The sequence below is a fragment of the Chiloscyllium plagiosum genome, unplaced genomic scaffold (assembly GCF_037043375.1).
Source record: "Chiloscyllium plagiosum isolate Xiang-an unplaced genomic scaffold, Cpla_swu_hap1 HiC_scaffold_28, whole genome shotgun sequence".
Classification (NCBI taxonomy): Eukaryota; Metazoa; Chordata; class Chondrichthyes; order Orectolobiformes; family Hemiscylliidae; genus Chiloscyllium; species Chiloscyllium plagiosum.
The window spans coordinates 29072951-29099836 of record NW_028270166.1 but is presented as its reverse complement, the minus strand read 5'-3'; the positions used below and the strand labels follow the sequence as shown (position 1 = coordinate 29099836).

The 26886-nt window shown below is 40.8% G+C and overlaps 1 protein-coding gene across 2 annotated transcripts in view; it reads left to right on the top strand.

Annotated features, from left to right (window-relative positions):
* acer1 (alkaline ceramidase 1) overlaps positions 1 to 24928 on the top strand; it is a 29010-nt gene extending 4082 nt beyond the window's left edge. For both annotated transcript variants that reach the window (XM_087976079.1, XM_043721094.2), the window contains exons 3-7: positions 196 to 310; positions 3858 to 3996; positions 9027 to 9164; positions 10916 to 11053; positions 18356 to 24928. In XM_087976079.1, the coding sequence (XP_087832205.1) occupies positions 196 to 310; positions 3858 to 3996; positions 9027 to 9164; positions 10916 to 11053; positions 18356 to 18533 (708 nt within the window). In that variant the 3' untranslated portion in view covers positions 18534 to 24928. The remainder of the gene's footprint in view (positions 1 to 195; positions 311 to 3857; positions 3997 to 9026; positions 9165 to 10915; positions 11054 to 18355) is intronic.
* Positions 24929 to 26886: the final 1958 nt, after the last annotated feature.

The following is a 26886-nucleotide window of genomic DNA, read 5'->3' as shown; positions in this document are numbered from 1 at the left end:
AGGGAAAAAAACTGTTCACAAGTGTGGTTACAAGTGCCTGGTTCAAGTAAGCCACTCCTACTTTTATGCTCTATTGCCTTTGAAACAAAGAGCAACATTCCCTTTGTCTTCATTATTACTTGCCAAACTTGTGCATTAGCTTTTAGTGATTTATAACATTAATTTGTTCTGATTTCCTATTGCTTCAACTTACAGATCAGCAGTGTGAGTTTCTTCATATCGTCTCCTATAATGATGTATCTATTACATCCATATGCTCAGAAAAGGTCCAGAGCTGTGTATCTCATCTGGGTCATGATTATGTTTGTAGGTGAGTTGCACTGCATAATGATTACTTATCACTATTTGCCTGAGTGCAGTCTACACTGAAAACTCTGTTACATTAATCAATACGCAATAATTATATCTAATCTTGCTTCATTCTTACCAGACGAATACATAAAGCCTTTCAAAAATATCAATTTAAACAGAAAATGGTGGAGAAACTCAACAGGTCTATGGAGGGAAAAAAACTCAAGAGGGAAGAGTAATGATTCAAGTCTGATCTGACTCTTCTTCAGAACCTTTTCTGGTTTTTCCAGTACTTTTTGTCTTTATCTCAGATTTCCAGCATCTGCAGCATTTTGCTTTCAAATGGGTTGATTTAGTTTGAATAACCCTGCAGAGAAGGCAAGTAACAGATCAGAAATTCTATCAGCAGGCTTTGGTCATGACATAATCCCTACCCTGCCAATCAAGGATTTGTATTTAAAAAGGGGGCCAGAATGGCCGCAGGAAAACTTGGATACAAAGGCTTTTGGAGGCAAATAAGAAGGCTGTCCAAACCCATCCTGCCTCAGTTCCCTGATTCATTGCTGGAATTGAGGAGAGTGTAACAGAATGTACTTTTCCTCTGGATGTGAGCGAATGAAGTGTAGCTGACAGTTTTAGCAGCAGGAGTTTGTTGTTCAAAACCTGGGTAGCTGCCAGAAAATTTAAATAAACTTCTAAAGTCAGGAAAGGTGATTGTCCACATTCAGGTGGATTTTATTACCTCGCTGGCATTCTCCTGCACATTACTTTTCTGACAAACATATCTCACAGCTCCAAACATTCCTTTCTCCCCAGCCACCTCCTTCAATTTCAACTAGAACCACAAACATTCACATACGCCCTTCTCCTATTGCCATCTCACACCCATCCCTCAGAGTAACCCTCTACAATTGTTCTCATTCTATCCTCAAAACACATTCCACTTCATACCTTTATCACAATTCTCACATTGCAAGAGAAAAGGTCTCCCCTTCCAACCCATGACCACCACCAGCCCCATCCCCAAACACCCACCCCAACTTCAGGGAGAGGTTGTGAACAAGGCAGAGATGGATCTGCAGCCGATACCGCCCTGACCACTTTGGAGAAGGGTATTTCAGAGCTCAGCTGAGTGGCAGGCACACTGGGAGTTGGTGAACAAACAATTCCCCATCCCACAACTGAATCCAATTCCCATTCTCCCTGATTTGTCAGCTAAGTTGCTGTCCACTGTGCCAAAAGATTTCTTACGCAACATAATGAACATGTGAAGTTCCCAACAGCTAATTCTCCCATTCCCTGTTGGCTGAATATCAAAAGAGATACTATGTAGTGATTCTAAGGAGGTTAGCCAGGTGGGACTCATACAAAATGATTGGGGCTGTTAATCTGGTTCAGTCAGGGAGCCCTGTCTGACAGATAAGGACAGGAGTGCCAGATATCCTGAGAGCTGGATCAATGTCAAGGACTCTCCATGTGTAAATAAAGGCTGACTTGGTGGTGGTCTACCCGCATCTGTGCAGTTGTTTCACAGTAGTTTTTTAAAAACAATTTGTCCACAATGAGCCTGAATATTAATGCAGTGTGATTGTTTGAGTTATAATGTATTTTGAATCCTTTCTTCTATGCTTGTTATTTTATAGTCATCCCCACTGAAACACAACTGCCACCTACTGGCACAGACACATTAAAAACATTCAAATTTTTCTGAATTGAATTCCATGATTTAACACTATTCCATTACTACCTTTTTCATATCATCTTCAAGTACTTCTACGCCATTTCTGTATCACAAATATTAACAATTCCACTGACTGATACATGGGGGTACTTCAATTACAATATTTTCTGCGTTGAAAGACCCCTGCTATTGATATCTTTCCTTTACTCTAACTCACAATTTGTCACGTTAGCTTTTGATTGCTGATTGTCAAAAGTTTCAATGCCTTTTTCTAAAAGGAGTTATTGTTCAGAGATATTCTGGAAGAGTATTTCACTATGTTACTATTACATGGATAGATCACATGTTGGAGTTTTGCAAAAAAAAGGCGAGTAAAGAGTGAAAACATAGCAAATAAAAATTCACTAGCTGCTGTGAATTGGACAGCGGACCCAATGTGCCCCTTTCCTATTCTTTATAGTGTCTCTGACTGTAGAATTTGGAAGGTTGACTTCATATACTAAATTAGTAAACAGCAGCTTTTAGGGTCAGTTCTAGTCAGGATATTTTCTTACCCACTAAATGTAATAGTTTTCTTTTAAGCAGAAGCAAGAAGAGACTTGCTGGGGCAGAAAATAGGAAGCAAAGAGTGGGGATAAATGAGTGCTATGCTGGTTGACAATCAGTGACTAGTTGTACGCCTTAGGGATCTATGTTGGGACGGCAGTTAATCACAATTTACATAGGTGATTTGGAGTTGGGGACCACGCGTAGTGTGTCAAAGTTTGCAGATAACACTACGATGATTGGCAGAGCAAAATGTGCAGAGGACTGTGAAACCTTGCAGAGGAACATAGCTTAAGTGAGTGGGAAAAGGTCTAGCAGATTGAATACAATGTTAATAAATGTGAAGTCATCCATTTTGGCAGGAGTAACAATAAACAGCACAATTACTTGAATGGTCAAAAGTTGCAGCATGGTGCTCTGCAGAGGGACCTGGGTATCCTTGTACATGAATCACAGAACATTGGTCTGCAGGTACTACAGGTTATTAGGAAGATAAGTGAAATTTTGTCCTTCATTGCTAAAGGGATTGAGTTTAAAAGCAGGGAGGTTATGTTGGAGCTGTATGGGGTGCTAGTGAGGCCACACCTGGAGTACTGCATGCATTTTGGTCTCCTTACTTGAGAAAGGATGTGCTGGCACAAGAGGGGATGGAGAGGAGGTTCACTAGGTTGATTATGCACGGTGGCCCAGTGGTTAGCACTGCTGCCTCACAACTCCAGGGACCCAGATTTGATTCCCGCCTCGGGTGACTGACTGTGTGGAGTTTGCATATTCTCCCCATGTCTGCGTGGGTTTCCTTTGGATGTTCCAATTTCCGCCCACAATCCAAAGATGTGCAGGTCAGCTGAATTGGCCGTGCTAATTTGCCCATATTGTTAGGTACATTAGTCAGAGGAAGATGGGTCTAGGTGGGTTACTCTTCGGAGGGTTGGTGTGGACTTGCTGGACCAAATGGCCTGTTTCCACATTGTAGATAATCTAATCTAATCTAAAAAAAATGTCTTTGGATCTATCCAATACTATAGTTTGATGGAGAGCGAATCCATTTATCAAAGTGAATGCAATGGTGACATGTATACAATAACTAATGAATACAGAAAGCACAAGTACAGCTCCAATAGATATCAACAATTGCATCCTAGATCAAAGACTGAATCTGGATCATGTCTGGTTTGTAAGAAATAGGATATATGCCATTTTATGTGATAGATTTTCTCATTGAATCAAAGAAGTCTGAAAAAAATGGAGTTTGGAAATTACATTTTTGCTCATGTCTGTTAGCTAAGTTCCTTATTTAATTTGATTGAATACTTTTATCATTGTTGAATCTTTATAATAGGAGTTTTCTCAGCATACTACCACATGACCCTGAGCTACTTTGGTCAGTTATTAGATGAATTATCCATCCTGTGGGTCTTAGCAATTGGTTACATGCTATGGTTTCCCAGAAGACACATGGCAACATTCATCAAAACCAGGTAATAAATGTTTTGAGATTATTTAAATTGCTATTCAGTACTCAAAAAGACTAACCCAGAAAGTATCAGCTGAGATATGCCAGAAGTTCCAATGCATGCAGGGTACCGAGTTGGATGATCAGTCATGATCATATTGAAGTGAAGCAGACTTGAAGGACTAAATGGCCTATTCCTACTCCTTTTTTTAAAAGTTCATATGTTTAAATACTCCTGACAAATTCTGACCAATATTTCAAATGGCAAGACAATCATGATATAACCCCACATGAAGTTGGTATCTCAAAATCTCACTTTCCTCAGAGTCCAACCATGCTTTTATTTCTCTGAAAGCAAGGAAAGAGTATGATTGTGACATAATTTTTCTTACCTAATGAATACAATGTTACTGGGGCTTCCAGAAAATTTCTCACCCAGAGTGTTTTGGTGCTGCAGACCACATTGCAGCTGTGATCAAGTCCATTACATAAAAAGGAGCTCAGCCTTGCATGGAAAGAATAAAATGCCCGCCATAGCAAAAGGAATGCAGTTCTGAATGGTCATCCACCTTAAGGATTGAGTACTGCATTGAACAGCAGTGTATACCACATCACAAAATCATGTAGCCAGACCTCAAAACATCAAACATTGAACTCCTAATTCTGCTGGAGAGCTTTCTGAGGCCATATTATTGAGGAAGGAAATCACTGAGGCACAGTGCCACACTATCAATCAACTGTAATGGTCCAGGGAAACATTAAGAAACATTTTGACATTAAGTTGTTTGCAGTAACAATATTAATGAATAGCATTGCCAAAAACAGCCCTTTTGAATATTATACTCATCCCTTTGAAAATTGTGAATGCTATTAATAGATAAACTTTTACATCAATCTTTTACGTCCAGCATTGCTCAGGCACCAGTGATAGGAAATATGCTAGATGAGCATGCTGCCTTGATGTGACTGCTTATGTGATTATCCTCAGAAATTTTTGAGATGAAGAAAGGGGAAAGGAACTGCCATCTTCCATATTATGTTGTTTCACACAACAGGAGAGTACATTTTGGGCCATTGTATTCATAGACATTGTGCCTATAATATTACTGTTTACATTTTCATGATCTAAATATTTTGCTCCATTCATAAAATATTTAATTACAGAAGCGACTGTTGTATATGAATAGCGAATATTTTGAGAATGTATACACTGTGTGTTAATGCCCTGTGTCATGATTTGGAGTAACTCTTCTGTCAAAGTTTACAACTAAACTGTCCATTTAAATGCTTTGAATTCAGTTATCCTGTAAACAATTGCCTATCATCCTGTAGTTGCATACCTTGTACCACTGGTGGCACAATACAGCCAACCAATGAAGTACTAAACTGCTTATATCAAATCTATATTTTCTGCCTTTAGGTTTTGTATCTTTAAGTTTCTAGGTAGCCAGAACCTGTCTCCTCCCACCTCACATACTTCATTGCCTTCCCAGTCCCAAGTTTTGAGATAGTCGATGTTAATCACCAAGCTCGTTAAAATTCCTTGGCCTTCCCAAATCTCCCCAGGTTGGCCCTAACTCATTGACTTACAAGCTGTCCATACTCAAAGTGATGTTTTGGTTTATTTTCCCTTTTGGTTTCCAACCTCCACTTTCATCTTTAAATATGCCAGATTCTGCTCCTTAAATAGGAAATAGGAAACCAGGTAATAAATATTTTGAGATTACTTAAATTACTATTCAATTCTCAAAAAGACCAACCCAGAAAGTATCAGTTGAGATATGCCAGAAGTTCCAATGCATGCAGGGTACTACTGAGTTGGTTGATCAGTCATGATTATATTGAATAGTGAAGCAGGCTTGTAGGGCTGAATGGCCTACTCCTACTCCTTTTTTTTAATGTTTATTCTACAGTTTCTAAGGCCAAACCCCTTCCTCAGTCCCAATCCTTAAACATTCATTTCTATACACATGTTCCCCATCCAAACTTGACTCATTCAAATTTTCCCTAACTGCAACGTTGAATCCATCATTCCAAACTTAATTCTTGATCTGAAAAAAAAATCTGTTGGCTTCAAATTATTTTCTAATATTCCTAAGTAGTCTTCAACTTCTTCCTCTACATAGCTATTTTCCCATTAGCTCCCAAGTACATCCTTCAAATTTTCAAATGCATTACCATTACATGAACTAAAGTGACTTAAATACCCATTTCTTATGCAAACTGTATCACAGTTTAAATTATACTCATTCTTAGATTGCCTGGTAGCTTAAATGTAGAACTTAAATGTTGGCAGTGACATAATGTGACTGGATGCAAAATTCTCAGCTCCTGTATCTGTTTTTATTGCTAAGTATGTCACCACTAATACAGCACAATATAGAGGGAAATCTGGTTGGAAAGAAACAGAAAGCACAGACCTAAAGCCCAAAGTTTCCTCCTTGACTTATTAACGTCTCTAGAATTGCACCCTCGTAACTGTTGTTTGCTAGTTTCAACTTATGCCTAAGTACCTTCCTAATCTTAGAAGCAGTTATTAAATAGGAACCAATAAATGAGTTTAAACAACAAATCCTAAAACCCATAAGAGGCCTGGGGTTATTCAATACAATCACATGGTATTGAAGGTAGATACCAAACTAATCTACTCATTCATACTCAGGAAGATGGCACACCCACTTCAAAAGGAGATATAAACTGAGACTGAGGGCATGCTTCAATATGGATTTATGTTGTATGTCACACAGACAACTAAGCGGTACCCAACTGTGGTTGCAGTTCCCAAACCAAAACAGCGACGTCCTCTTACAATCCCCTGTATATAGTTATCTTAATAAAACTTGTTAATGTTCACTCACCTGAGCACAGCATCCTCCCCAAACAAAATACCAAATCCATAATGTTCACTTCTTATTTGACTCTTAAAATGTAGGTTTCAATTTATCTAACCATCACTCATACATGCTAGGCACATGATATTTTGATAAATTGAAACAAAATACTATGAATGCTGGAAATCTGAAGCAAACACAGAAAATGCCAGGCTCCAAATGTTAATTGTTTAGTTCTCCACAGATGCTCTAAGAGCTGCTGAGTTTCTCCAGTATTCTCTGTGTTTATTTCATGACATATAGGAAAATGCAATTATGTTGTATAACTCCACAGAGGCCGGTATCCCATGACTAAATCACCCTTTATTCACATATGGAGAGTCCTGCACACTGATCCAGCTCCCTCAGGGCCAGCTCTCAGAGTGAGCCGTATCTCTGACACTCCTATCTTTATCTATGAGCCAGGACTCCCTGATTGGACCAGGTTAACAGCCCCAATCAGGGAACTCATATTCTACAAGGTCCACCTGGTTGACCTTGTTACAGTCACTAAAAACGTTAACAAGTGTTTGTTTGATATCATTAAACTTCATTCACTGAAACAGGAAATACAAAGCAGGCCCTGTGGGGATGAAAGTAATTTAAGATGCTCAAAATATTTAAATAGTATATTTTATAAAGTGATTTTTATTTCCTGGTACAGCTGAGAATGTGACTATAACATGGTGGTCTCAGAACAAGTGTAGTTGGAGGATAATTGGATTTGAAGACTGAATGTGTCATGATTTTGAGGGTGAGATTAATTCAGATAGACGTTTGAGTTGGAAGACTTGGGAATATTGTAGTTAGATGATTGTATCATTTGTGGCAAATTTCTAAGCTTTTTAAAACTATGTAATCAGTTTGGACAAAAATCAAATGGAGAACAACATCCAGCCCAAGTACTTGCTTTCACCCATAAACCTGGAAAAGTAAAGTAAAACTGCTGTAGAGTCATAAAGCATGGAAACAGACACTTTGGTCCAACTCGTTCAGGCGGCTAGACATCCCAATCTGACCTTGACCTATTTGCCAGCATTTGGCCCATATCCCTCTAAACCCATTTATTTACCCATCCAAATGCCTTTTTTAGATTACTTACAGTGTGGAAACAGGCCCTTCGGCCCAACAAGTCCACACCGACCCGCTGAAGTGCAACCCACCCAAACCCATTCCCCTACATTTACCCCTTCACCTAATACTACGGGCAATTTACCATGGCCAATTCACCTAACTCACACATTTTTGGATTGTAGGAGGAAACCGGAGAACCTAGAGGAAACCCACGCAGACACGGAGAGAATGTGCAAACTCCACACAGAGGGTTGCCTGAGGCGGGAATTGAACCCGGGTCTCTGGCGCAAAAAGTTGTAATTGTACCAAACTCCACCACTTCCTCTAGGAGCTTGTTCCATACATGCACCATCCTCTATGTGAAAAAAATACCCCTCTGGTCCCTTTTAAATCTTTCCTCTCTCACCTTAAATCTATGCCCTCTCGTTTTATGCTCTCCCATCTTAGGAAAAGACCTTGGCTGTTCACCCTAACCATGTCCCTCATGATTTTACAAACTTCTGTAAGGTCCCCCCTCAGCCTCTGATGCTTGAGATAAAAAAAGCCCCAGCCTATTCAGCCTCTCCCTTTAACTCAAACCCGTCAGTCTTGGCAACATCCTTGTAAATCTTTTCTGCACCCTCTCAAGTTTGACAACATCCTTTCTATAGAAGGGTGACCAGGATTGTACACAGAATTCTAAAAATGGTCAAGCCAATGTAGCCCCAACACAATATAGGAGAGAAAGCTGGTGGTGAGTTTAACCTGAGGGTTGTTACCATGCCTCAGCTGAGGGGTGTGGTTGAGAAGATGGGGCCTCTCTGGTAATCTCAGTTGGTGTGGGAATTGAACCTATAGCTGTTAGCGACATTCTGAATTGCAAACTAGATATCTAGCCAACTGAGCTAACCAACCTTCCCCTCACATACTACGTCTGCATGTACACACAATGTTCGTAAAATAGCTTACAGAGTCCCTTTATTTAAAAAAAGGAGAAAATTAAAAATGCTAAAAGTCCAAAATGAAAATTGAAACCATATGAACATTTTTATTTTTTTGAAGAGGAATTTGATTTTGGGAAACAGTTTTACTGTCCAAAATTTACTGAAATGTGTTTTCTCTCCCTCTGTAGGAAGTCCTTTTCACTGATTGTCTTTCTTGCTGCATTGCTGAGCACAATCCTGTCATTTTTTAAACCAACAGTGAATGCTTATGCACTGAACTGTGTTGCCTTACACATTATTTATGTGATTTCACTTGAATTGAAAAGGTAAGAACTTTGCAACAAGTTAAATTTGAAAAATAGATTGGCATCAAAATAGTTATGTATTACATTTATAATTGATTGTCTGAGGATTAAGTTTTATATTTTTAACAATATCCTATTATCCAAAATATCCCTCCAGGTAAATGGACCTAATTTCACTCTGTGGGTGAGATCTTGACTGAGGGAAACTCTTGCCCACTATAAGTATACTATAAGTTTGGAAAATTCAATGTTTGTGAGAAGATTTGTAGATCGGGTGCTCGTTGCTGTGGTTCTGTTTGCCGAGCTGGAAGTTTTTGTTGCAAACGTTTCGTCCCCTGTCTAGGTGACATCCTCAGTGCTTGGGAGACTCCTATGAAGCGCTTCCATGGTGTTTCCTCCGGCATTTATAGTGGCCTGTCCCTGCCGCTTCCGGTTGTCAGTTTCAGCTGTCCGCTGTAGTGGCCGATATATTGGGTCCAGGTCGACCTGGACCCAATATACCGGCCACTACAGCGGACAGCTGAAACTGACAACCGGAAGCGGCAGGGACAGGCCACTATAAATGCCGGAGGAAACACCACAGAAGCGCTTCACAGGAGGCTCCCAAGCACTGAGGATGTCACCTAGACAGGGGACGAAACGTTTGCAACAAAAACTTTCAGCTCGGCGAACAGAACCACAGCAAGTTTGGAAAATGTACCATTGTTTCAGAACAAGTGCCTTATGAATTAATTTTGACATCTTTCCAGAGTAAATGATGATTAAACGTCACAAGGAGTTGGCATGATTTTTAGTTGGAGATATGACAATGTTATTTATCAATTCATAATATCTGATCGTTCACAGTCATTTTCACCCTTTGAAATGCAGTCATTGTGAAGCATGACTACCACTCTTCTTGCAACGTTTGATAAAGTCTTTTAATGACATTGGCTGAGAGATAAATATTGAACTCTCTCGTTCTTCGTTGAATTGTTTCATGGAGTCTTTTGCATCCACCTGAGAAGCAAATTGCCACTTCATTTCAACTATAAATTCTCAAAATGTGGCACTTTTAGCTTTGCATGTCCCCTCTATACTCGTTTAAATGCTCCAAGTCTCCAAGTCTCCAGAGTGGGACTGAAGACCCATAACCTTCTGATTCCAAGGTGTAAGTGCTGCCGCGAAGCTATTATTGATGTGGAAGATGAAGTAACTCATTGCTCACCCAAGTGAGAGTTCTTTTTAAAACTTTAGGATTGCACAACTTCACTGTAATTTCTGGATGTGTTATCACTAATGCACAGTAGAGAAGCCAGTTGAAGTGGTCCAGTAATAGTGATGCAGAAACATTTGATGAGATTGGAAACAATTGATATAAATAATGTGAACTGATTGAGATGGACTCATATGCATAAGTTCTAAATTTTCTGATTTGGAGTGTGCAATAGATTGCCACAGCCTCTCATAACATGCTATTTGCTCCAAAACTGTATGGAAAAACTGACAGAAAACATAGGAGGTGTTCAATGTCACCAGAATAAATTCCACCAAGTTTGTTCAACCTGATGTACCCAATAATCTGCCAGAGTCAAAACACCTCAGGAGCAAATAAAAGTTAGAGCAGAATACACAATACAGAATTCTCAAGCTGGGTGACAAAAAGGCAAGTACAATAAAATTGTGGGGTGATCACATTGAGAAAAGTGACATGAGTGAGAGATTTATGATAAAAATAGTGAGACAGGTTGCAATTCCAGTTAAAGATTGCTTTATTATGTTTATTCTTTCAGATGCACGGATCAAAGAATAATTAACCTAGCCATTGTGACTGTGGCCTGGTGGTTTGTGGCGATTTCTTGCTGGCTAAGTGATCGCTTACTCTGTGGTTTCTGGAGACAGATAAATTTTTACTACCTCCATAGTTTCTGGTAAATCTGCTTTAAGCTAAACAGTTTCTCAACACTATTGTTGTTGTTTGTGATCTCTTATTTTTTGTAAAGTAGTTGTTAAAGATGATGACAATTGTTACACTTTGAGTCTTTTCATTTTCCCGATATTGTCAATAAATGTTAGGTTTCTCTTCCAGGCAAGTTCTCTGTTGCCTCAATCATACCTTCAGCAGTACTGATGTCTAAGTTTGCTTTTTGTAATTCTTCTAGGATAACATATTGAAAGATCCTTCTGCTGATTAACTGCTGGAATTGTCTGATGTCTCTTCATGATCTTTTTCCAAATGCAAAAGACAGCTCAAAACCACTTTACTTTTCAACAATTGTGTAGATATATTTAACAACCTTGTGGCAATGTTCCAAATGAGTCGGAAGATCCACTGCTGTGTGACTATAGGATTATAATGTATAACAGAGGAAGTGTTGTAATTTACTACAGCCTTACTCACAGGGGACCACACTAGAACAAAGAAAGGTTTGAGAGGAGGCAAAAGCAGGGCAGGCCTACAGAAGCAGGTAACTGATACAAAATCCTGAAATACCCACCCTAAAGCTCTGGGAGCGTACCCACATGGACTTCAAGATATTTTCTAAGCAACATGTTTTAGAGATATTTTTACACATCTCTGGGTCAAGTGGGACTTCATCCCAGGCCCTTTTGGAACACTGTGTTCTCTTCTGGTCACCCTGGTACAGGAAATATGTTATAAAACTTGAAAGAGTTCAGAAAAGATTTACAAGGGTGTTGCCAGGGTTGGAGGGTTTGAGCTACAGGGGGAGGCTGAACAGGCTGGGGCTGTGTTCCCTGAAGCGTCGGAGGCTGAGGGGTGACCTTATCAAGGTTTAGAAAATCATGAGGGGCATGGACAGGGTGAATAGCCAAGGTCTTTTCCCCAGGCTGGGGGCGTACAAAACTTTACGGCATAGGTTTAGGGTGAGAGGGGATAGATTTAAAAGGGACCTTAGTGGCAACTTTTTCCCACAGAGTGGTGTGTGAATGGAATGAGCTGCCAGAGGAAGTGATAGAGGCTGGTATTTAAAAGACATCTGGATGGGGACATGAATAGGAAGGGTTTAGAGGGATATGGACCAAATGCTGACAAAGGGGACTAGATTAGACTAGGATTAGGATATCTGGTCGGCATGGATAAATTGGACTAAAGGGTCTGTTTCGGTGCTGTACATCTCTATGACTCCTAGTTTAGAGGTAGGGCATGACCATTGCACACAAGATCTCTACCCACGTGGACTACAATGTTTTAGAAGATAATTCTCCACTCGAGGGGAATTAGGGATGGGCAATTATTGCTGGCCTTGCCAGTGTGGCCCACATTTCATGAATAAAGAAAGATCAGGGATTGAGTGGGAGAAGCAGATAAAACAGCAGGAGTTAAAGGAATTTGGAATAAAGGGACATTATGAATAAATGTTAATGCTAGAAGAAAGGCAAACTTTTATTTCATATCTGTATCTATGTAGGAAAGCTCACAGTAATTTGATAACCTGAAAAATGGATCTTGAGACACGAGGCTGTTAACAATACAGACTGAGCAGAATATAAGCTCAACAACAGCACCTAGTGTTGGGAGACAGGAAGCTGCATGCACAGGAAACTGCCATAATGAATGCTTAACATTGAATGTTTTAACATTTTATGTATTGGCATTAAAAAGGTCATTAAAAAGTCTTGGTAAGAGAAAGTTCTGGAAAAGGAAGCTCCAGCCAATCTCCATAGCATCGTCTATGGCGAGTGGAGACCATGTGCTGTCTTCAGCTGAGGCAAAGTAGGATTGGATGAGCCATATCGATCGAAGATGAGGGCCTTTTAGATGGTGGACAGGCACTAGGGTGTCAGGAAGTGAGTTATCTGCCACAGAATTCCCAGGCTCTGACTTGCTCTTGTAGCAGTAGCATTCAGATAGCTGGTCCTGTTCATTTTCTGACTGGAGAGGCCATTTAAAGAGAAACAGCTTTACACACAGACCCATGTACTGCACAGACACAGACCTGTGCATCCTTAATCCCTAGCCATCCAGGCCTTGACATACTGTTTGCTGCACACCTCTCGGCATCAGACATTGCTGGACATTAACTCATGCCAGCACTTCTGGCCAAAAAATGTTTTAGGACGAGAGAAAATGGTATCAGCAGGAACCCTGTTAATTTTGCTTCCACATACTGTAGAAGGCTGTCAATACAGATATGATCCTGTACATATGTGAGTTAGGCATCAGGCTGGCACAGTTACGTTTGAGGCTGGATACAGACACAAACATACAGATGTAATGCCAAAATAGCAAAACTCATAAAAGCATGTGAATTCATATACCAAGCAATGTCATCTGTGCCACCAAAGTGCCCTGAATAAGTTTTGTTCTTTTTCTCCTTTCCATTTATCACGGTCCCTGGTTCCACAGCTGAGGTGGAGGGAGCCTGCTTGGCAGAGGGGCCTGTTAGCCTTGGAGGTTTGGTTGGATGAACCTGGGGCCATTTGTGTCTGAATGTCCAGACATGCCAAAAATCTTCTTGCCAGAGGCAAGTAGGCCCTCCTTATTTTCAACTTCCAGTGGTCAAGGATGTCAGGAAGAGTGACGGGTCCAGCCACTTCTGAGAGGAGACTTCTGAGAGGCCTGTGTGGGTTCCTCCACCAGATAATTATCTCCTGGCACTAGCCTGTCTCCTGGTTCCCTGTCTGGATCAGTGGTGCTGGAAGAGCACAGCAGTTCAGGCAGCATCCGAGGACAGGCAAAGTCCGAGGACAGGCAAAATCGACGTTTCGGGCAAAAGCCCTTCATGAAGGGCTTTTGCCCGAAACGTCGATTTTGCCTGTCCTCGGACTTTGCCTGTCCTCGGATGCTGCCTGAACTGCTGTGCTCTTCCAGTACCACTGATCCAGAATCTGGTTTCCAGCATCTGCAGTCATTGTTTTTACCTCAGGTTCCCTGTCACCGTATTTAAGTCCTGAGGACGCTTGGCCTCCAGAGATGGAGTGCAGGTGTGTGCAGATCCGGAGGGTGCTGGACCTGAGTCTCCATGGCAACCATCAACCTATAAATCAAGGCTGCCAGATGGTCACATCTGCCACCTCTGGCTTCTGAAGGCCATTGTGCCCCATCTTCCTGTCCACTACTCCTGTTCCTCTCTGTGCATGTGAACGAAAGTCCTGATTGCCAGCACAAGATCCTCTCCTGCCTGGGACTGATCATTTGACTGATCTCCAGCAGTTCTCCAAGTGCCAAATGACCTGGGACATTCCTTCCTTGGCCAGCTGTGGCGCTCTCACAGTGAGGTACTCACCAACCTTCTCAAGCTAATGTTCCCATTGAGATGTCAGTATCTGGCCTGTGTGGAGATACTGGAGGCAATCTTGCTAATGCTTCTCTGAGGGCTCCTTACTGTCATTCTCAGAGGATCAAAGAGCTGGCTTCAAGCAGAGCAGGCCATTTTTTTGTACAGGTGGTTGACATCCCACTGGTACCTGCAAAACAAAATAAGAGAAATCGTTGCATTCTGTGGTTAGAAGCATTGTGTAGTGAATGGCACTGATAGTGGGATAGTAGAATAAAGAGTGGGACTTATTTGATTGGGCAAGACATGGATGTCTCAGCATCCCCACAGGAAAAGGTCCCTGAATTCTCCCGCAAACACCAAGATTCTTTCCTTGTAGGGGCTGAGGAATCTAACATTGAGCATCGCTCCACGTGTTCAGGCCCTTTCTGCCCAGATGTGGCTATCTTCACATGTAGTGAGAGAATAAGTAAGGCCAGAGTTGGTAGTGTGCATGTTGGTGAAGCTGCAGGTGGGGATAAGGTGGTGAAATGTTCTGAAGAATTAAGTAGGTAGCACAAGACCTTACAGGGTTAATGGTTTGACAGGTTGGGGAGTGTGAGAGGGGATGAGGGAAGATGTTGCAGGCAGAAGTGAGAGTGGCCAAGAATGAGCCTTGATGGAAGGAAGATCCAGTAGAACAGAGAGAGACAGAGTGTGAGGTAGCAGAGAGAAGAGTGTGACACAAACCTTGGAGGAATGAAGAAGGTCACGGACCTTCTTATGGCACTGCAGGCCATTCCTTTGCACCACTGGGATTGTACTGACCAGGGCGTGAACTCTGCCAGGGTCTGGTGTTGTGGTCTCCTGAGCCAGTCCTCTGGAAGAGGATATCCCTCCTTTGGACCACACCCTTGACTAGATCCTCAAGTCCCCGTTGTGATGAATCATAGCGCTATCTTTCCCATCATCAACATGCTCTGAATCTGTCCATTGCGAAGCAGGGCAGCTTCGGAATGTCAGAGCCTCCAAGTGCACAGCGGCCTTTTAATTATCGCCAGGGATGACTGTCTTTTGGCAGATATCCAGCGAGTATAAATTCTTCTGGGGATGGTGCATAGTAAGATGGGGCTTGAATCAGATGTAGGGGTTGGGTAGGGAGTTAATAACATGATTTAGCGAGAAATTTAGGTTGTATAGTGAGAAACTCTTCAAAACATTCAACACAACTCTCACTTTGCTAAAAAGGACAAGATTCAGCCCATGAGATTTCTTTAGTTCATTATGAATATATGATTAAATGCTAGCAAATATAATGTGCTCACGTACAGTAAAATAGTATTGTTTATTCTTATTTGGAACAAATATTTTGCATACAGAACAATTCCTTTTTTAAATCCTTTACCACCAGTGGATTGCAACTGATCTGATTCTTTACAGTTTCAAGTTTACGTTGTCCCTAGATTGAAAAAATATTACTTGGTTAGTTAGGACTTCTAGGATTTAAATAACAGACAATGTGATTCAAAAAGGAGCTGTCAATCATCTACAATGATCCAACTCTTAACAGTTTACATTTGAACACGTGTGTTCTCCCTCAAGCTATGAACATGTGGACAATTGACCAAATCTTGTAAAGCACCTAAGAATTTAGAATGTGAGTAGTAATTTGTGTACTGTACCTAAAAATGGCTTTTAAATTTCTTATGTGTTGTGACTCAATGCATTTGACCCTTCTGAGATTTTAAAATTGATAACTTTGATCAATGGCTATGTTTGAATTGAAGACCTGAGTCAGGTTTTCATTTAGTGGAACAAGCCCTTCTTTTACTTTAATTTATTATGTGGGACCTATTCTGTAGCCAGAAGTTCTGATTGGCATGTTATACTTGGCAACCTGAACCCTGCTTGCTGATCTCATGGACTCTAAGATGACTCAGCAGCTCAGAGCACAGAAGATATTACTGAGAATATTTTAGATTGCCTGGTTAGTGCAGGAGATGTGTCATTGACATTTTGATGAGAAAAACAAATCTTGTTATTACTGTGCTGTTTTTTTTCTGTACTTAATATTGGATGAAGTTGTCTAGTAGCTCATAGTCTGAACCATGTTCATATACAATGTATATTTCTCTCCCAAAGAAGTCTACGGGAACATGTTGTGATGAGTTGCAGTGATTCAGAGTACAGTCATAAGAGTTCTTTGTTTGACCCTTGGGACTCTACATTTAACTAGATATAGGAAATATTTACTCTGGTTCATAAGATCTGCCAGTCACTCTGAATCCTAACCTAAAAATGTAACACCTCAGCAAAACCTATTAGCCTCTCACTTACAGGCAGTTCACACATATTTTCCAGTGAATTTTTTTTACTTAAGCAAATATAGTATGATTTTCCTCAATCATAGTGGTATTAGACAGCACGAGTAGATTGTTGCACTTCTCAAGGGCATCATGTAAGCACCACATCTTTGGAATGTGGGAGGAAACCAGAGCACCTGGAGAAAACCCATTCAGACACAGAGAGAATGGTCAAGCTCCAAACAGACAGTCGCCCAAATCTGGGATCGATACCAGGTCCCTGGTGCTGTGAGGCAGCAGTGCTAACCACTGAGCCATCATGCCACCCCACATTTAAAGGTGTTTTAAACATTGTATTGTACCTACATGCATAGTGGGCGGCACGGTGGCACAGTGGTTAGCACTGCTGCCTCACAGCGCCAGAGACCCGGGTTCATTTCCCGCCTCAGGCGACTGACTGTGTGGAGTTTGCACATTCTCCCCGTGTCTGCGTGGGTTTCCTCCGGATGCTCCGGTTTCTTCCCACTGTCACAAAGATGTGCAGGTCAGGTGATTTGGCTGTGCTAAATTGCCGGTAGTGTTAGGTGTAGGGGTGTGGGTCGGTGTGGACTTGTTGGGCCGAACGGCCTGTTTCCACACTGTAAGTAATCTAAGAATACATCCACCACTTCCTCAGGAAGGTCATTCCACCCGCAAACCATCTTCAGTGTAAACAATTGGCCTCTCATGTCTTTTTAAAATCTATCTCTTCTCACCTTAAAAATGTGCCCCCTATTCCTGAAATCCCCATCCTATGGAAAAGACACCTACCATTAACCCTATCTATACTCCTCAAGATTTTATAAACTTCTACAAGGTCTCTCAACCTCCTATGTTCCAGTGAAAGAAGTTCCAGCCTATCCAAGCTTTCTTTATATCTCAAACCTTCTATACCCGGCAACATCCTGATAAATCTCTTCTAAACCCTTTATAGCTTGATAATATCCTTCCTATATATGGGTGACCAGAACTGGACACAGTATTCCAGTAGAAGTCTCACCTATGCCTTGTACAACCTCAACATGACTTCACAATTGGTATACTCAAAGAACTGAACAATGAAGCCAAGCATAGCAAATGCCTATTTAACCACCCTATCTATATGTGGTACAAATTCAAAGAATTATGTACCTGCACCCATAGGTCCTCTGTTGTACAACACTACCCAAGGCCCTACCATTAAGTGTATAAGCCCTATCCTTTACACTCTATTCATTGACTTGGATGATTTAAGAAAGCAGATATTGGGTTTGATGTTTGGCTTTGTTATGTGCCACAGTGGCTCAGTGGTTAGCACTGCTGCCTCATAGCACCAGGGACCCAGGTTCAATTCCACCCTGGCAACTTTCTGTGTGGAGTTTGCATACTGTCCCTGTGCGGTTGCTCTGGTTTCCTCCTGCGGTCCAAAGATGTGCAGGTTAAATGGACTGGCCATGCCAAATTGCCCTTGATGTTCATGCAGGTTAGGTGGATTATCCATGAAAAATTCAGAGTTTCAGGGATAGGGTGAATCTGTGTGGGATGCTCTTTAGAGGGTTGGTGAGAACTGGATGGTCCAAATGGCCTACTTCCACACTATAGGATTCTCTGATGTGATAAAGACTAAAGAACAACCAAATGAAATCCTGTGTGTTATGAACTTTCCTAACTAGCCTTGATCTATTTTTTGCAGGCACGTGCTGATTAATATCGCAGTTGTCCATGGCACAACATTATTTGCATATTTTGATGCATTTTATGAAATTCCAGAGACCAACCCAGAAGTCAAGTATTGGCCTGTAGACTCGCAATGGTTGGGTCTACCATACCTTGCAATTGGAGACAAGGATCATCTCCGAAAGTCCTGCTGAAGGGGTTATATGTTCTTAAATTATACAATATATTTTACCATTCAGTTCCTACATATAATATTTTAATAATGCCACTGTGGGATCTTAATGATGGTGGGCACAAGGAACCTGATCTGAAATGATACATTTGTCTTTTACTTACACAGTTCACAGTACTGTTGGCCATGCATTATTAGAAGATTGTGTTAGTTTTTAAAATCTGGAGGATTTATTTCTATTTTAGTTATTTTGAATTTATGTTTTTTTTTCCTGTGATTTCAGGTGAAGACCAGAGATTATACTTATAAATATTTTTGAGCCCAATGTCAGTATACAGCACTGTTCAGTAAAATATGACATGGGTTATCAGCAGGTAAAATAATGTAATATTCCACTTTCCAAAACCAGCCATCCTAATGGAATTCCTGAAGAACAAAAGGCACAGTAATCTGAGTAATATTAGTAATTTGTCCTGTGAAGCATGGACCAGAATGGATTTGGGGGACAAAACACTTTTATTCTTAACTTGGGGAAAGTATTTATTTTAATTATGATTGGATATCTGTTAATTACATAACAGGCATGCACATCCTTTGTAGTGTGTCTTCTGACAAAACAAAATTTGTCAATATGATTATATACCACTGCATTGCAATGCAGGATTAATGAGCCACAAGTATAAGTATTGATGCATTTGCATCCCAGGTGCACTTGTTATAGTACAATCTGCCTGTAAAGCGTGTAAGACACTTTTCACTGTAACTCAGTATTTGTGACAATAATAAGTCAAATCAAATGAGTGTTACCATAGAGTCATAGAGATGTACAGCATGGAAACAGACCCTTTGGTCCAACCTGTCCACGCCAACCAGATATCCCAACCCAATCTCGTCCCACCTGCCAGCACCTGGCCCATATCCCTCCAAACCCTTCCTATATACCCATCCAAATGCCTTTTAAATGTTGCAATTGTACCAGCCTCCACCACTTCCTTTGGCAGCTTATTCCATACTTGTACTACCCTCTGCGTGAAAAGTTGCCCCTTAGGTCTCTTTTATATTTTTCCCCTCTCACCCTAAACCTATGCCCTCTAGTTCAGGACTCCCCCACCCCAGAGAAAAGACTTTGTCTCTCAATCCTATCCATGTCCCTCATAATTTTGTAAACCTCTATAAGATCACCCCTCAGCCTCCGACGCTCCAGGGAAAACAGCCCCAGCCTGTTCAGCCTCTCCCTATACCTCAAATCCTCCAACCCTGGCAATATCCTTGTAAATCTTTTCTGAACCCTGTCAAGTTTCACAACACCTTTCCGATAGGAAGGAGACCAGAATTGCACGAGATATTCCAACAGTAGCCTAACCAATGTCCTGTACAGCGGCAACATGACCTCCCAACTCCTGTACTCAATACTCTGACCAATAAAGGAAAACATACTAAACCCCTTCTTCACTATCCTATCTGCGAATCCCCTTTCAAGGAGCTATGAACCTGCACCCCAAGGTCTCTTTGTTCAGCAATACTCCCTTGGACCTTACCATTAAGTGTATAAGTCCTGCAAAGGTTTGCTTTCCCAAAATGCAGCACCTCACATTTATATGAGTTAAACTCCATCTGCCACTTCTCAGCCCATTGGCCCATCTGATCAAGATCCTGTTGTAATCCGAGGTCACCTTCTTCACTGTCCACTACACCTCCAATTTTGGTGTCATCTGCAAACTTACTAACTATATCTCTTATGCTCGCATCCAAATTATTTATATAAATGACAAAAAGTAGTGGACCCAGCACCGATCCTTGTGGCACTCCACTGGTCACAGGCAACATGATCTGAAAAACAACCCTCCACCAACATGCTCTGTCTTCTATCTTTGAGCCAGTTCTGTAGTGAAACCTTTTTTCTTAAGCTATGGAGTGCACAATTCATTTAGTCGTAGAGTTGACAGCGAAAGAGGAGTTGAGAAGTGTGGTGCTGGAAAAACACAGCAGGCGAGGCAACATTCGAGGAGCAGGAGAATCAACATTTCGGGCATAAGCCCTTCTTCAGCAAAAGGGGAGACCATTTCACCCATCTAGATCTACTTACTCTATTTTCATACAAAAACAAAACACTGTAGTTTCTATTTTTTTAAAAAATTGATGAAAATATGAACTAGGTCAGACAGCATCTTCAGAAGATAGTCCCAGCATTTTCTCTATTCCAAGCGACTTCCAAACTCTGGCAGTTTCATTATATCCACCCATCACTTTTACTTTTCAAATATTTATCCAATTATACTTTAAATAACATGCTCAAATGTTAGTCATACAAATATACAAGTCGGGAGCAGAAGTCGACCATTGTGCCCCTCGAACCTGCTCTGCTATTCAGTAAGATAATGGCTGATCTCTTTGTGCACAGAATTCCTAATTCTCCTGATGATCTTTGATTCCCTTGCCGACCAAAAAATGATCTACTTCTACCTTAAAAATATTTAATGACCCCCGCTTCAACTGTCTTCTGAGGCAGAGAGTTCCAGAGTCACACAACCCTCTGAGAGAAAAGAACTCCTACTCATCTCAGTCATACAATGGCTACCCCTAATTGTATGATAGTATTCCCCGTGTCTGGACTCACACACAAGAGGAAGCCTCCTCTTCACATCCACCTTGCAAGATCATTACATTCAAATCACCCATCACATTTCTCAGTTTCAGGGGAAAAAGTTCAGTCTGTCCAATCTTTCCTCATAAGACAAGCCATTCATTCCATAACTGAAACATAACATCTGTAGTTCTATATTCAATTCCTCTCACAATAATGGATAGCATCCCATTAGCTTTCTTGACTGGAACACCAACATTCTCTGCGGTTTGAAATTCTGTAGTCGTTATCATTCGAGTAAAATGCCGTGTGTTCATTCTCCCTGCCAAAGTAAACAACTTCACATTTTTCCACATTATATTCCATCTGCCAGTTTTTTGCCCACTCACTCAACTTATCTAAACCCACATGAAACTTCCTTTCTTTTTCACAATGACTTTCCTGCCATCTGTGCCTTCTGTGAATGTACCTCCTACACCTTTACTTTCCTCATCTAAGTTATTGATGTAAGTTCTTAAAGATTGAAGCCCCAGCACTGATTCTTGTAGGACTCCACTGCCAATTAGACAAAGACCTATTTACATATGCTGTCTGGTTTAGGGCAAAAGCCCTCCCAAAACGTCGATTTTCCCGCTCCTTGGTTACTGCCTGACCTGCTGTGCTTTTCTAGCACCACTCTAATCTTGACTCTGATCTCCAACATCTGCAGTCCTCACTTTCCCCTGTTTTCTGCCAGTCAGCCAATCTTCTATCCATGTCAATATGTTAAACCTCTTCAACATGAACCTTGAATGTCTGCAATAAATTTTAATACAGCAGCTTATCATATGTCTTCTGGAAATCTAACTTTAGGCTCCCTTTATCCACAGCCTGTTATTATTTCAAAGAATTCCATTAAATTAATTAAACATCATTTCCCTTTGATGATACCAGGCTGATTCTTCCTGATTACCTTCAGTTTTTTCTTTACCACCCTTTTACGCAGTGAGTTCCAGATATCCATAACCCTCTGGGTGAATAAACATCCTCAAATCCCCTCTAATCCTTCTGCTTCTTATCTTAAAACTGTTACTGGTCCTGTACTAAGTGGAAAATCTTCTCCCTATCTACTCTGTCAATGCTCCTCAAACGTTGTAAGCCTCAATCAGATTTCTCCTCGGCCTCTTCTGCTCAAAGGATAACAACACCAGTCTATCTAGCCTCTTCATGGATGAATTGCACCAGCCGAGGCAACATCCTGATGAATCATTTCTGTATCCTCTTTAGTGCAATCACATCTATCCTATAACCTAGCAACCAGAATTGCACACAGTACTCCAGCTGTGGCCTAACTAAAGTTATATGTAGCTTCATCATAACCTTCTTGCTATTGTATTCAGTGCCTTGACTAATAAAAGCAAGTATCCCATCTGCCTTCTTAACCACCTTATCTACCTGTATTGCTTCTTCATGGATCTAGGATGTGCACACCAAGGTCCCTGTGATCTTCTTTACATCCTTGGGTCTTACCATTCAACATGTACTCTCTTGCTTTTTCAGTCTTTTTCAGTCTTTCCAAAATGCATCACCTCATGTTTCTGTCAGCTGAATAAATTAATTTCTGTCTTGTGAGAATTTGTAGAGGTATTGGCATTCAATCCCACAACCAATTTGTTTTTATACCTCAATTCATTTTCTCTTTTTTGGAAAAGTGAATCCAATTGTATTGTCCAAGTCTAAAAGCAAATATTTCAATTGAAAGTGCAGCGGGACAATTGAATATTATGCCCAGCATATTAATTTTATTGCGTGAAGAAAAAATAAACTACTGTTACTCTTTTCAGTTGTAGACAAAGACATTTCTGAACCAAATGTGTTAACTAAGTGTAGGAGCTATGATTTTATGGGAAATAGAGAATATGCACTCACAGAACATTTTATATTTTGTTTGTGTATTTTGAGGCTGAAATTCACTTTCAAGACAGGTAACAGGACCAGGTTTGTTTTGGAGCAACCCCCAGAGGAACTTTGCAATTTTGACTAAGGCACCTCTTTGACTGACAGTCGAGACAAGCTCCCTGTCCAATTAAGGGTAATAAATGGCCTATTGAAAGTGGAAGGCCAATCAAAGGCTTTTCAGCTTCACAGGGGTTCCTGACGACAATGGATAGCAAGTAACTAAGAGATCACTTCAAAAGAAGGTGACGCAAGGGGTAGGATAAGAATATTTGTACAGAGTAGCCATTAGGCTCATCCCCCTCCAGGCAGGGGACTATAGGGTTGTCTGGATGCTGTCATCCTGGCCTGCTACTGGGTTTCTACCTCCAGGAAGTTGATCTGCCCCTCGCATTGCTTCAGGAATTTGGCTGATTGGAAAATCCCAGGCTTGCATTTAAAATGAGCCGAACTAGTTTCCTGACCCACAAGCAAAAGATTAATGCCAGGAACTGGCGTGCTGGCCCATACTGAAATTTTCTCACCCTGCCTGCCTCCCTTTCCAATCTCAGCATAGTTGAAAACCTTTCCTTTGCGAGTTCTACAGTAAAACCAAAAGAAAGTCCCAAATGGCAATGTAACTTTTAAATATGGAAATTGATAGGTTTCTAGACACCGGTAGAATTTGAGAGGGCACTGTTCCTTGCATTGAGCATTTCATCCTTCATGGCTGTTTTACATGAAACCATTTGTGTGGTTTGACTCTGTGGTTTTGTCTGTTTTCCTTCCCTTGGAAACTACTGTCGGGTGCCATCTTAGTTCATCTTGCTACTTAAGTGCCTTACGGCTTTTGATTGCCTTCTGAAGGATGACAAAATTGTCTTATTGTGGACTCTGTTTTCTGTCCCCAGATCTCTTCCTTCTGCTTTCCTGCTGTTTGACCTCTAACTCAACCAACCAAAACTTCAACTGATTTGCTGCCTGAAGGGAAGGAAAGGCATGGCTTTTACATATCTTAAATTTCACAGTACCAAGACCCATGCTGGGATTAAATGGCCTTTAAAAATGGTTATCACTGTCACCCGAGATATTTCTTAGGTGTCAATCACATAAACAATTACATGCTGGTAACTATGATGGTCAAATGCCGAGTGCTGATGAAAAGTGTCCCTACCTGCTAAGTTCTATTCTCTTTTTCTCTCTTATCTTTCAGTAACAACCAACAGATCATGGACTTCTATATTTCTTTATCTCTTCACTGACTTCACAAACAGCAATGACCCATTAATCTGTCTCTTGGGTTTCTGCCAGATTGATGACATTTGTGGTTCCGCTATCAGTCAGCCATTTATGATTTCTGTTCCTTCACCCTTTTGTAATCTTTGATTCACAGAATATTAATACCAATCCTGAGGTTTTACCAGAATTCATTACTCACTGTTGGTTAGTTTCAAAATCCATTTCTTTTGCAAAAGCTTAGACATAAAACATGTTTAGTATTTCTTCCATTCTCCTAATTTCCACCATAAATCTGTTTCTTTTATCCCTTATCAGTCCTTCCCCAAACTGACTTCTTTTTTGACTGATGGTAACATTTTGAATTTTGCTTGTATTGCTTGAGCCGAATTTTGCCAATTTATAATTTTTCTTGCATTTCAAAAACAGCATTTTTGACAACACTGAGGTCAGGGGTCAGAGATTGGACTTAACTGTAGTAATCTCAAGTGTTCATGAGTAATCATGAGACAAATCATTGCTGGATTCTCCTTGAGTCTCAGAAATGGCCAGATATTTTGAAACAGTGAATTTGAAATATAGCTCTGACTTAGAGTGGCATCATTATTTTGATGCAGTACATAACTGGTTAAAAAATGTATGACTTGCACTGTGAAAATTGTAAATAAATATTTACCATAGAATACGTTGTTGACTTACAATTGTGCGTTGTATTGCCATCATGATTTTCATTGTGCTTTCCCGAATGACAAGGGAACCTGTATAGAAACGTGAAGCATTACAGTAAGGGATGTACTTATTTCAAAGAGTCACTATGTCATGCTATTATTTAACTAAATTAATTCAATAGTAAATGTGCACTTCCAATGTTAGAGAACGTGAGATCCATTATGATTGAGTTCTAGCGAATACGTATTGCAACATTATCAGATATTTTTTACTCCATTTGTGTCCATTCTGTCTCTTGTTTAAAACAAAGTTCCATGAATAATGTACAGTTCAAGGGTGGTCATGGCCTAGTGATATTGTTGCTGGACTATTAATCCAGAGACCCAGGAAATGTTCTAGGGATCTGGGTTTGAATCCCACCACAACAGGTGGTACAATTTGAATTCAATACAAATCTTGAATAAAGTTTTTGATGGTGACCATGAATCCATTGTTGATTGTCAGGAAAACCCATCCAGTTCATTAATGTCCTTGAAGAAAGGAAAGTGCCATCCTTCCCAGTGTAGCCTTCATGTGACTCCAGATCCACAGCAATGTGGGTGACTCTTAACTGCATTCTGGGCAATTAGGGATGGGCTATAAATGTTAGTGTAGCCAGCGATGCCTCCTCCTGTAAAATTAAAAACAATGAAGTGTCTTTTCTCTTTTTTCTTTGTTTATGGGATGTGGGCCTTGCTGAGTAAGGCTATGATTTATTATCCATTCCTTCACGCTCATGGGAGATAGTTGTGAGCCACTTTCTTGAAACATTACTGTCCACACACCATGATGTAAGCAATACACAATATGAAGATGTCCTTTGTCTCTCAAAAACTGTGTAGTGGCTACTTTTACTATACTTCAATGGGAGATGCTCCTGTGACAGGGAGATTCAAGTGGTACAAACAAGCCAGTTTTGGTAATAAACATTGAAGTCCCCAATACAGAATACAATCTTTGCCTTTGCCTCACTCCGTGCATCCTCCAAGTGTTCAGCAGCTAGGGGTGTTTGGTAGCTAATGATCAGCAAGAGGTTTTCTTGCTTATGTTTGGTCTAATGGTATGAAATCTCAAGGTTTCTGAAGTCAATGTTGATGACTTGTAGGGAAACTCCCTCCTGACTATACTTCACTGTGCCACCACCTCTGTTTGGTCATCTTAATAGTGGGACAGGTTATAAATGATGTCTGGAACATATTCAGTAGGATGTGATTTGCTGAGTATGACTCTGTCAGGGTGTTGCTTGAGCTGGTTGTGGAACAGCTCCCCATTGTTTGTATATGCCCTCAAATGTTAGAATAAAGGACTTTGCAGGGTCAACAGGACTGGGTTTGCTGTTGTGATTTCTAGTGCTAAAGTTGATGCTGGGTGGTCCTTCCAGTTTTATTCCTACTTGACTTTTCTGTAGTGGTTTGATATAACCCTGTTGAAGAAATGGCTTGCTGGACCATTTCAGAGAGCACTTAATGATATGGCTGGAGTGAGGATGGCAGAATCTGTCCCTAACGTGTGGGTTCATATTTAAAATCCAATTGGATTCATTCCCCACAATATCAAGAAATGGGTTAAAGCACTGGATACAGCAAAGATTAAGGGCCATACAGTCATAGAGATGTACAGCATGGAAACTTCAGTCCAACTCATCCATGCCAAGTAGATATCCTAAATTAATCTAGTCCCATTTGCCAGCATTCAGCCCATATCCCTCTGAATTTTCCTATTCAGAAACCCATCCAGCTGCCTTTAAAATATTGTAATTGTACCAACCTCCATCACTTCCTCTCACAGCTTGTTCCATACACAGACCACCCTCTGCATAAAAAATTGCCCTGAGGTCTTTTAATTCTTGCCCCCCCCGGTCCCTTTTAAATTTTTTCCCTCTCACCCTAAACCTATGTCCTCTAGTTTTGGACTCTCCTACCCTGGGGAAAAT